Genomic DNA, 11,564 nt, shown 5'->3' on the forward strand with positions numbered 1-11,564 from the left:
AGAGAGGTGAATTGTATATATCGGTTAAATAATTGTATATTATGCATATGCATTTGTATATATGGCAATCAAGATTGGGAGAGGGAGGAGAGATGCGAGCGAAATTGGGAGAGGGAGGAGAGAGGCGAGCGAAAGAGGGTAGAGCGTGGGAGAGAGGTGAATTGTATATGTATATAGATAATTGTATATTATACATATGTGTTTGTATATTTTGTCAAATTATACATATACAAACGTGACAAATTATACAAACTCGAAGTCAGCCCACGTAATTAATGTATAATGTTAGTCGCGAGTGGTAATTATAGCAAACTATAGCTATGATGAGTAATTAAGTAGTATAAGTTTGTTTAACCGTGTAATTTTCTCCTTTTTCTTTTACGGTATATTTTAGGAGTCATTAATATTAAATATTATAAAGATAATTGAATAATAATTTTGAGGAAAATAACAAATGAGAATTTTATATACCGTATAATCTTGTTCTCCACATTTTAAGAAACATTCATCCACATTTCTACGACAACGGTATTTTTATTTTTTTTTGCACCTTTTTTTTTGTTCTATGGTCATGAATATTATATATCTTGCTATATGATGAATGGGTTTTAGTGAAATTTTAGTAGGTAGTTGGTGGATTACATGAATTTTTACTTTGTTGGTTGCAATTTTCTGAATGATTTGAAGATTTGCAACATAATACACCCTATCAATGTATTACTTGGGACGTAAATATATGACCCAAATCATTATTCTCAAAAAATTTCTATAATAAATTGGTAAGTTGCTTGAGAATAGTAAACTATATTGGTTTTATCATTATTGAGTAATAAGTTGACATATAGTATAATTAACCATGATAAATACTATAAGCCTATAACAATGGGTGTGATTTTTTTTTTTATAAAAGATAATCTATATTCATATTATAGTAATACATCAATATTTTACCTAATTGGTCATATGCTCATCCCACTAATTGTGGTAACAATATATATAACCATGATTTTGATCAATACAATTCAACTTCTAATCATGGCTAAGTAATTTATATCGGATCAACTAAATTTAACACGATTAGGTGATTTAATGAAATGGGAATATGCATAAATTAACCATGATTAACACCTTGTTTGGATGGTTGTTACCGGTTATATTGTATTGTAGTATTAGCTTAAATACAATGTTTGTTTTGATTGTTACTTAAATTCTATTAAATCCATTGTTAGGAAACGACGAAAAGACCCATTTTATGTAACGACCGATTTGGTGTGATCGCGTCGTTACCTTAATATTTTCTTCTCATTTTGTCTTTATTTATTATTTAATAATTATATTTCATCTTTTATCCTATCTTTTCAGTTTTCATAGTAGCTCTACATGTACCCTATTTTTCTTGTAGGTTTATAATTCAAATTATGAATGTGTGACATTATGTAATAGCGTAGAACGATACAATCTATCCAAACATTATATTCATAGCCTTAAAATAATATAGTACGATATAATACAATACATATGAAACAATACCTTATATGGGTAACCACTCATATTTACCCATTTTAAATGGGTTGGGTACCTAACTCATTTAAAAATGGGTAAAACGAATAATACTCATATTATCCATTTAAAAGTGATAGTTAAATGGATAAAAGATGTTTATTCATAAAAGAAGAAAAGTGGTAAAAGGTGGGGTGGTAAAAAAGCTTCTTCTTTTTTTTTAAAAAATAATTAAATTTTTCTTACATTTTTTTGGGATAAGGGGGCGTGAGGTGGGCAGTGGCGGAGCCAGAATTTTCAATAAGGGGGTTCAAAATCTGTAGAAATAGACACACGAAGTAGCCGAAGGGGGTTCAACATCTACTATATATACATAAAAAAATATTTCAACCATGTATAAATAATACAATTTTCCGCCGAAGAGGGTTTGGTTGACCCTCCTTAGTACAAGGTGGCTCCGCCCCGGGGGGCTGCTGCTAGGGGTGGGGTGGTAAAGAAAAAATTAATTTTTTTACCTATTTTTTTTTTGGAATAGAGGGGGGCGGGGTAAGGGGGGTTGGATGATTAAAAAAAGCTTTTAAAAAATATTTTTTTTTAGAAAAAAACAAACTATTTCTTTTTTTTACATTTTTTTCGGATAGGGGTAGGGGGCTGGTAGGGGTGGATTGATAAAAAAAACTTTAAAAAGATTTTGTTTTTAGAGCTTTTAACAAGATTTCTACTATAATATGGGTACTCATATTTACCTATATTATCCATTGTGTAATTCGTTTTTACCCATTTAAAATGTGAGTGGAGTACTTTACCCATTTTTATTTAATTTATTTTTGATCTACTCATATTCGACTCGACTCACTCGTTTGCCACTCCTAACCACAACCATTACACCAAAGTATGATGAGGTTATACTTAATTCCATTGTGGAACTCAGCTGCCACCACAAACAAACAGTAACATTGCAACATTGATGAGGAGGAACAGGGGAAAATGTAAGAGTTATGATGATCAGATGACTAAGGTGATATGATATGTTTCAGGACTTTATCAATATTGATGATGAAATGACTGCCACTGTTAGGAGTATGAAGAACAAGGTCATAGGATTGTTGGCCATGTTTTGATTTATTGTGTCAGTCAGTAGATATGATATTTTACCTTCACAAGGTAGGGTAGGGTTTCGTACACTGCTCTCCTCAGGCCTCACTTATCGGATTATACTGGATATGTTGTTGTTGTGAGTGGATGCGACTTATGGATTCTTTAAATGTTCATCCTGGATAAAAGAAATGTTGGGTGTTGTACATTTTAGATGGGAAGTTGGCTAAAACATGAAAATCTTGCTGCTCCAACAACTTTACCGCGTTCCGCCTGCATGAGTGAGAGTCTCTTTGGTTTTGGAAGTTGATGAAATTGAAGAATTTAAGTTCTTTCTGCCATATCCAACAATAAGATAAATGACCAATATCACATGATTTAAGTTCTCAAAGGGAAGAAAAAGATGAAAACAGATTTCATGGTTTAGAGAAAAATGAAAGTTTCTGGTATTTGGAATGTAGAGTCTAACAGAAGAAAGAATTGAAGAGAACACATGAATGACAAAAATGTATATTGCAAATCCTTAACATCATGGTGTTGTAAATCAAACAATTAAATGAATAATTTCTGGTCCAAGATGATACAAAAAAATGCTGAATTTCCTCTATCCAAGTCCAACTCAACTAAACTTGCTTAGTTCTGCTTCCCACTATGCTAAAAATAGTTGAGCAGCTTGTGAATCACCAATTTCATCGGTGAGCTGAAAAAAATATAATTCCATTTAATATGCGATGAATCAAACATACCAGCACTTTTTGCTACAAGGAGAAAGCTTCCGAGGAAGAGAAGCTGATCATGGGAACTGGAATGATCCTCCAATTTGGGTAGTGCCTGCTGGAGGATTAATCGCCACCCAAAGAAGGGATATGGTGATCGCGATAAGTCCTGACCATACAAAGACAATGGTTGGTGTCCTGCCTCTTCTGCCCATAAGACCTTTCGCAAAGGGATAGAGATGTGCTAAAACCCAAAAACTGAAGAATACACCTCCTAGTAAACGGCTCCATTGTGGTATAACACTGTATATTGTCCTGCTAAAACCAACTGCTATTGCTATCAAGTTCACCATCATGATTGTAATTGGTGGAATCATGAGGGATGTCCACTTAACGAGATACAGATCAGCAAAGTCATCGTCTTCTTCATCACCAGCTGATTTTGACGTCAAGGTGAAAGAAATTTCAATCCCAGCAACAACTTTTAGGAGCCCCTGAAGCACAGCAGCCAAGTGAGCACTTGTACCTCCGATCAGCCAGAACTGCTCATTCCTCCACCACTCTTCCAACTCAATGCCTGACCACTTGACCTCGAGCACCGCAAGCAGGCAGAGGGTGACTGTAATAATCAGGAGGTACACAAGAAAGGTGACATTGAGTGTTTGGACAATGAACTGACCGGAGAACAGGGACAGTGCTGGAAGGAAACAGTAGACGATTAAGAAGATTGATGTGAAGGGATAGATTCCACAATTGAGGTAAGCAATTTTCTGTAAGAATTTCATTTTTGAGCTGGAGAAAAGGGCATTGTTCCGGGAGAAGAAGATTTCAACTGAACCAGTAGCCCATCGAAGGACCTGATGAAGCCTATCAGTGAGATTAATAGGGGCAGTCCCACGGAATGCATCACGTTTGGTAACACAATAAACTGACTTCCAACCTCTGTTGTGCATCCTGTATCCTGTCACAACATCTTCAGTAACTGAACCATAAATCCATCCGACACGTTGTCCCCACTCTGTCTTTTCCTCATACCAGCAGGAGATGACACTGATTGCCTCTGCAACTGTTGATGCATCAAGATGCTCTCGAGGAATGGTCAAAGCACCAGGAGGCCGTCCATTCTTCACAGCTGGGTGATCTGCCAAAGGACGACCTTGGAACTCTGCCACAGGAATTGAATCAATAAGGACTGCTGAGTTCCCAAAAGCCTTGGGAGCCAGTGAGAGGTTCATTTCTTCATCGTCTGAATCACCTCGTCGCAAGGCCCGATGTTCTTCTGATGTATTAATATGCTTCTTTTTGCGACCATAGCAGCAGCTACAGCAACCGGACTGGTGATCCTTGGAGCGAGGAGGGTCAAAACCATAAAGGGCTACCCTTCGAAAGAGACATCCAGTTCCCACATACATTGGACCCTGTAGTCCATCAAGGGCCCTCATGTTACCATCGAAAAAGACAGTATTGCGATTGGCATACCTATCAGATGGGTCAATGCCCTCAAACCTCTGAGGGAACTGAACATAGCAAAGACGATCCCCTCCCCTATCCATCATAAAACACATACCTTCCCTGATAGCCTGGGAGTTGTAAATGTAATGGTCACAATCAAGGTTAAGAATAAATGCACCATTGGACATAACCGCAGATGCTCGAACCAGGGCATTCATAGCACCTGCTTTCTTGTTGTGATCATAGCCAGGACGCTTCTCACGGGAAACATAAACAAGCATGGGAAGACGGATATCAACATCAGTCAGGTCAATAATCCCATCTTCATTGTTACCATATAGTGGATCATCACTTGGAGGTTTCAACATCACCTGCATATTTAAAAACATGATCACATTAATAGCTACAAAAACCTCAATTTGTTAACTTGAATGTAGGTGAAATTCCAAAGAATTTAGAGTAGACACTTCAAGAATATTACTTGTATTATTCCAGCATGATCACCCTTGGAATGCTCCGGTCCAGAATTCAACCATGTCCCAGGCCAATGGGTTCCATCTGCCATCCACGTAGCTTTTGGGATCTTTACATTCTCTAAAGGTTCATCATCGGTCTTCTGCCTCTGTTGCTTCATGGCCTTAATTTCTTCCCTTGCATGATAAGCATCAGACCTACGGCGAATGGAATCCGGCAAGCTATTGATACGAACCTTAAACTCATCATACTCACGCTTTGCCCGCCTACGATCCTTAACAAAGTCTTGCTTTACCTTGTTTTTGTAAGGATCCTTCTTTAAATTGAAGTAACTTTCTGGATTTCTAGGTTCAATTTTATGTTTACGACAAAATGGCACCCATATATTAGCAAAACTTGCAGCTTCTGCCATTGCCTCAAAGGTCAAAAGGGCACCTCCATCATCAGAAACATAACAAGCAAGCTTTTCTACAGGATAATCTGCAGCTAGAATGGACAATATAGTATTAGCAGTCACAAGAGGGGGTTCCTTCTCTGGATCAGCGGTAGAGACAAACATATCAACACCAGGGAGATCAGATCTCCCAGTAGGATTGCCTGGGGTAGGTGTTTCAAATTTTTCTTTCAAGACACTAAGATCAGTAGCACGGTTGATCGGGCAAAGCTTGGGCAATTGATCAAGAATCCAAGAGAAAGCAAACCATATTTCACAAACAACAGACATCCCCCACAACCAAACTGCATCTTTGTTGGGATGATTCACTCTCCATGCCAAGAAAAGTCCAAGTACAACAAACCGAACGACGATCAAAAGTCTGAATAGAAGAAACAATTGAAAAAGAAAGTACATGTCAGCTCAAAATATCTGGAACTTGTGGATTGTCATTGCATGAGATAAAAGCTAGACAAACCAATGAACCACTTCTTCTTTCTCTCCAGTTTATTGGCAAGGGTCCTTTGGATTATCAAAGAAAAGGGATTTAACACTAAAGCTAGAATAATAGTGATAGCACTATTCAGGAGAGGAGAAAAAGAAACATATGCAGACTTCCTTTTCGTTGAAATCTTATAACTAAAAGAATATAAAGACAGCAGTGATCTTTTTTCCTTGGAAAGTAATAGTTCATTGAAAGATGTAACATTTGATATATTGCACCCTTGTGTGGTTCAAGTAATAGCAACCGAATAAAGGAATTTTTTCCCCAAAATACTAGCTTTTTTTTTCATTCAAGAGTAACCTAGTTCTGAAACACATATAGCATATGTTAGGAGAAAAATGCATTTTGGTAGAGAAACATGGAAATAATCAATTAAAAGGTAGCTGAGTTCAATGGAAAAACTACATGTTAGGGACAGATGAAGCAAAAGCAGAAGAGCAAACGAGCTGCTAGTTATTTTTCAAACTCCGAAAAAGAGTGATTAAGTAGAGCTTACAGATCCTGATTAAAAAAAAAAAGAACTAGAACTTACAGCTATTAATATCAAAATTAAAACACAACATAGAAGGACTCTGAAGAGTAAAAGGGTAAATGTCTTACCTATAAGGACTTAGGATAGCAGCAGGAATTTTCAATTTGCGCGTAAGTGGCCTCCATGGTTTGCTCATCAGTTCAGTAGGCTCCATAATATCATCATCTTTTCCATTTACAAATCCACCTTCTTTCGGCCATATAGCGTTTCCATACCCATATGTTCCCTTTGTTTCAAACAACCAACGGTTGTGATCAAACTCTGAGGTATGGCTCCTAATCAATCCCGACTTAGTTGATTTCATAATTGACAACCTTCTCTCCATCCTTGACATCCCACCTGGACCAGTGAGAGGAAGCGGACGATCGTTTCCATTAGCTTCCTCCCAGTCAGTGACTTTATATTGCTCCTTACACCCCGGGCATATACCATCACCAGTTTTGACAGCATCCAGGTAACAGTCTCTGCATATCTTGAAATCACATTCACATGGAACAATATCAATGCCCCTTTCATCACTCATCACTTTAGCATCACATCCAGGGATAGCACACGACGACCCTTTTGCACCCGCCATTTGGGGATGATTCGCCTCTGATTCAATCACCTTGTCCATAAGATGAGCACGTGTAACAGAATTAAAACCACCCGTGAACAGTGAATTGGATACATACTGCTCTTCGACCTTCTGAGAAATAGAATCCATGGGCTGATTGTCAGGAGTTGGAGGGAGATGTACCATATAGTTCATATAGTCACTGCTGCTAAGTTCACTATCAAGATCATCCCTTGAGTAGTTCACATATCGGCCTGAGGAAGTCCGCCGTTGGAAAGTCACATGTGGAGGAAGTGGAGGTTTGCCATGCTGTGGATCAGGCAAATCTGAGGATGTTGACAGAGATGATCTACTAGCTTTGAATGATTTTGAAGCCATTTCCATAGACTGGTTCTGATTTAAACCAAGATCCTGAAAAAAGAAAACACTAACGTGGTTCAAGTTTGAAATTCATATGTAAAAATCTCATTATCAACATGCTCTATCATTATCTTTCTCGACGGGGGAAAACAACCAAATACTCAAATGTAGACATCTGGAGATCATAATTCAAAAAGCATACTTGCAAAGAAATACTATGCTAATGATGACAAATAACTACCAAATGCCAAAAGCTTTGAAGTCTTTAAGTATTGGTAGATTAGATTCCCAAAATCATATGTCACGATCAAACACTTACCATCATGCCAAAAGCTATAGCTAATAGCAAATGCACAACTTTATTTCTTAACTAAGTCCACCAAGCAAGCGCCATGTTCGATCATGACTCCAACCCAAGCCACCCGTGGACCTTGCCATAAGCACGATGTTGACTATACCCAACAACTTAGCCTTTTTTCTTTTCTCATAAACTTGGCTTGAACAAAAACCATAAAAGCTTGCAACTTAAAGAGAGATGCACAATTTGTACATGAAATTCAAATCTAGTCAAACTTCAAGTCAATTGTACACAAGAAGGCAGAAGCTATGAAACTAGCAAAAAACACATCCTGATAGACAAATTAATGAGATTAAGATGAAGAGATCCAAATGATCTTTCCATTATTCCATAGACCACCCAAGTCCCAGATCATGAATAACAATCAGCAACTAAAATAAAAATGCAGCGATTGGTCACTACTAAAGCATAAAAGCAACATTCTCAGATAAGTAAGAAAATGTAAACACCTTTACAAGAATTGAACAGTAAATAGAGACAGCAGACTGTACCTATCAATGAGATAAGAAATGCTAAGCCATCATTTTCTGAGAATCAAAATTCCAAGAGACTTGAATCTCAGCAACCAAACCAATTTACTTACTACCAACTTATCAGTTTGTGGATCTTTCAAATCCAATACTAAATTCACAAAAATTTCAAAATGGGTAATGAACCATTTCAACTTTCTTCAGCATATAGTGGAGCTAGAAGATTCATTAGCCCCAAAGCTCCAATCTTTTTCAGAAATCAAGAATGGAGTTTTGCACCCTTTAACTTAAAATGAGTGGATAAGCAAGTAGCCTAAAAAAAAAAAAAATTTAAACAAATGTATGAATCTAAAGCATAAAAATTTAAAAATGGGTGTGTGAGGAGATTCTTGAAAAGCCAAAAAAAAAAAAAGTTCCTTTGAAAGAAAAGGGAGAAAATTTAAGGAACTTGTTTTTGGATCTTTTCACTTCAATTTCTGTGTATAGCTTTAAATAAATAAGCAGAAAAAATTTACAAGAAAAAGTTTCACTATTTTTCTTACTATAAATGATGTTCTGTAATGGCGTGTTTTTGTCTTTTTAATTTATTTTATTTTATTATTATATTTTGTATGAAAGGACGAAGAACGGAAAATTTTCGTATATTTTCGCCAGCTTGGTGATGGGGTGTCGGAAAAGGGCAAATCAGATATTATTGGCAACTTGGAGGTTATTCTTGGTATCTAAATTTAACAAATTTGGTTTGATGATTATGAAACTTTTAAAGCAAATGGAATTGAATTTGGAAAATCTCCCATTTGAGTAGTCAAGATTCAAGACTCCCTTTAATAATTACTTCCCGTTTCTCAATTTATATGACTTACTTTCTTTTTTATTCAGTTTTAAAAAGAATGATACATTTTTATATTAAGTAACAATTTAACTATAAAAATCATATTTTACCTTTAATGAAATGATTTACAGTCACACATATTTCTATCATTCATTTTGGACCACAAATTTTACAAGTTTTCTTTTCTTTCTTAAATTTCGTGCCGAATCAAACTACCTCACATAAAATGGGACGGAGGGAGTACTTAACTATGGCTATAGTTAAATTTTCCTTACTATTTTCATCCACTTACCATTTTGTTTGTGATGTGGGAGTGATTAATCTTTGCATAAAATCTTATATGAGATAATCAGTATAAAATTAATCGACATAAAGTTAACGTTTGGTTGCCAATAATAAATAATATTCGTATAGAAAATTTATGCACGATGTAATGTTAGATAGAATATGAAATAAAAATATTATTATTTAGCAATACGAAAAAGAATTTATTTAAAGACAATGAGTTCAATTAAATGGAAAATCCTTTTTTAGTTAAAACAACCAAAAAATTATCTAAGAAAATACTCAGTATAATCCCACAAATGAATTTTGACGAGGTAGATGAATTATTTTCAATAGACTCTCGACTCAAAAAAAAAAAAATGTAACTAACTTAAAAAAGTAAAAAGGAAAAAGAGACAGTAAAATAACAATGTACAAAACAAGTTTAACAACAAATATTATTACACATTAGAAAAAAATAAACTACATGATACATAAATCATACTTTTAAAAATATGACAACATTCAACTACCTATTAACATTCTATTTTAGTACTCAACCTTCATATATTCCTATCTAAAGTCATGTTCTCAGACCTCAGTTAACTTAAATTGTATCATGACTTGTCTAATCACCTTCCCAATTTTTTTCAACCTACCACCTCTCCTAACTCATGCTCTAACCAACTTCTCACACATTCAAAACTCGCTAGTCTCGCTTTCCTCAGCTTGTCCATCACAAAAATCACTCTCATCGTTCTCGTATAATTTCATTCTTACTCATATCTCTCCGAATATATCCACACATCTATCTAACATTTTCATCTATATTATTCTTAACTCTAATGAATAGTGGGTGGTGAAAGAAGCAAAGGCCCTAAAAGAAAGCACCAAAAGTTGTAGTGTAATTACAGAAGTGCCACAATATTGCTTAAGATGATGGTAAACGCGCAATTAGCGGAACGCATGAGGACTTCACGTTCATCGTATGTCTACTTTCACGATTTTTATGCTTTTCTATTTTATTTGTATTTCAACGCGGGAAAACGTTGGCTGGCAACAACTCTTTAACCACTCTAAAACGTCATTACAATTTTTTTTTTTCTCTTCTTACACTATTATTACTACCTGCTTATACATTAACAATTGTGGCTAATTCTTCTCATTACGTGACTTCATTAATTTCAGTAATGTAATATTTATATATGTCGTTTTCACTAACTTAAATAGTTAACCTACTAGACTTTACTTACGTATGTTACCTAATAATAACCAATTGGTGGACTGATGAGTAAGTGAAGAGAGAGGTGGCTTTGAGTCCCCTAGGTATGGAATCGATTTTGTTAGGGAGAAAGCTTCAAATTTAATCAGTTTTAATGTGAATACTGTACACTGGACTAAAAAAAACAACAATTAATAATAGCATGCGGGGCGATGTGGCTATTCTTTTAAATTTAGCTTTTTGTGCAAAATGTTGACTTGGTAGGACACTAGGAGGTTATTAAGACAGAGAGATATTAACTAACTAGCACCGGATTCCTTAGCTCTGCTCACACTAGTGTTAGTTCAAGTAACTACTACTAATATTTGGCATGATTAAGCAGCAACAATTCACATTTTCATACAACTTAAGACCCACATATGTTGGTAAAATGAATATTGAATCTAACTCAACATACAGTTTTAGTTCAAGAACAGGTGGATTATTCTGGTGTATATTTTCGGATTGAGTTAATTATCTCATATTTGATTGGAGGTATTAACTAAAAACAATACCCTTAATCAAAGTTTTCATGTTCAAGCCCTAAATATGTAGAAAACCAACCCCTAAATGGGCCGCCCTACAATCTGCGATCCAAATTTAGTTAAGCTCAAATGCGGGCACCAAGTGTAAAACCAAAAATAAACGTTGTTTTACTTGAACAAAATCTTGAAATAAACTTAGGAAAAATTACTGAAATACACGTCTTATGTTTCCCTTATTTCCAATATCCCCTTCTACTAAACTTAACCCATA

At 35.5% G+C, this 11,564-nt stretch overlaps 1 protein-coding gene across 1 annotated transcript; it reads right to left on the minus strand.

Annotated features, from left to right (window-relative positions):
- Positions 1 to 3,095: 3,095 nt before the first annotated feature.
- On the minus strand, positions 3,096 to 8,913 carry LOC125813928 (cellulose synthase-like protein D3). Its single transcript, XM_049493407.1, has 4 exons — positions 8,473 to 8,913; positions 6,776 to 7,674; positions 5,245 to 6,052; positions 3,096 to 5,134 (listed from the first exon to the last, which is right to left on the minus strand). Exons 2-4 carry the CDS (start codon positions 7,645 to 7,647, stop codon positions 3,389 to 3,391), a joined length of 3,426 nt encoding a protein of 1,141 aa, XP_049349364.1. The 5' UTR covers positions 7,648 to 7,674; positions 8,473 to 8,913; the 3' UTR covers positions 3,096 to 3,388.
- Positions 8,914 to 11,564: the final 2,651 nt, after the last annotated feature.

Source organism: Solanum verrucosum, unplaced genomic scaffold (assembly GCF_900185275.1).
Source record: "Solanum verrucosum unplaced genomic scaffold, falcon-dt-bn FXZP01000205.1, whole genome shotgun sequence".
In the NCBI taxonomy this organism is placed as follows: Eukaryota; Viridiplantae; Streptophyta; class Magnoliopsida; order Solanales; family Solanaceae; genus Solanum; species Solanum verrucosum.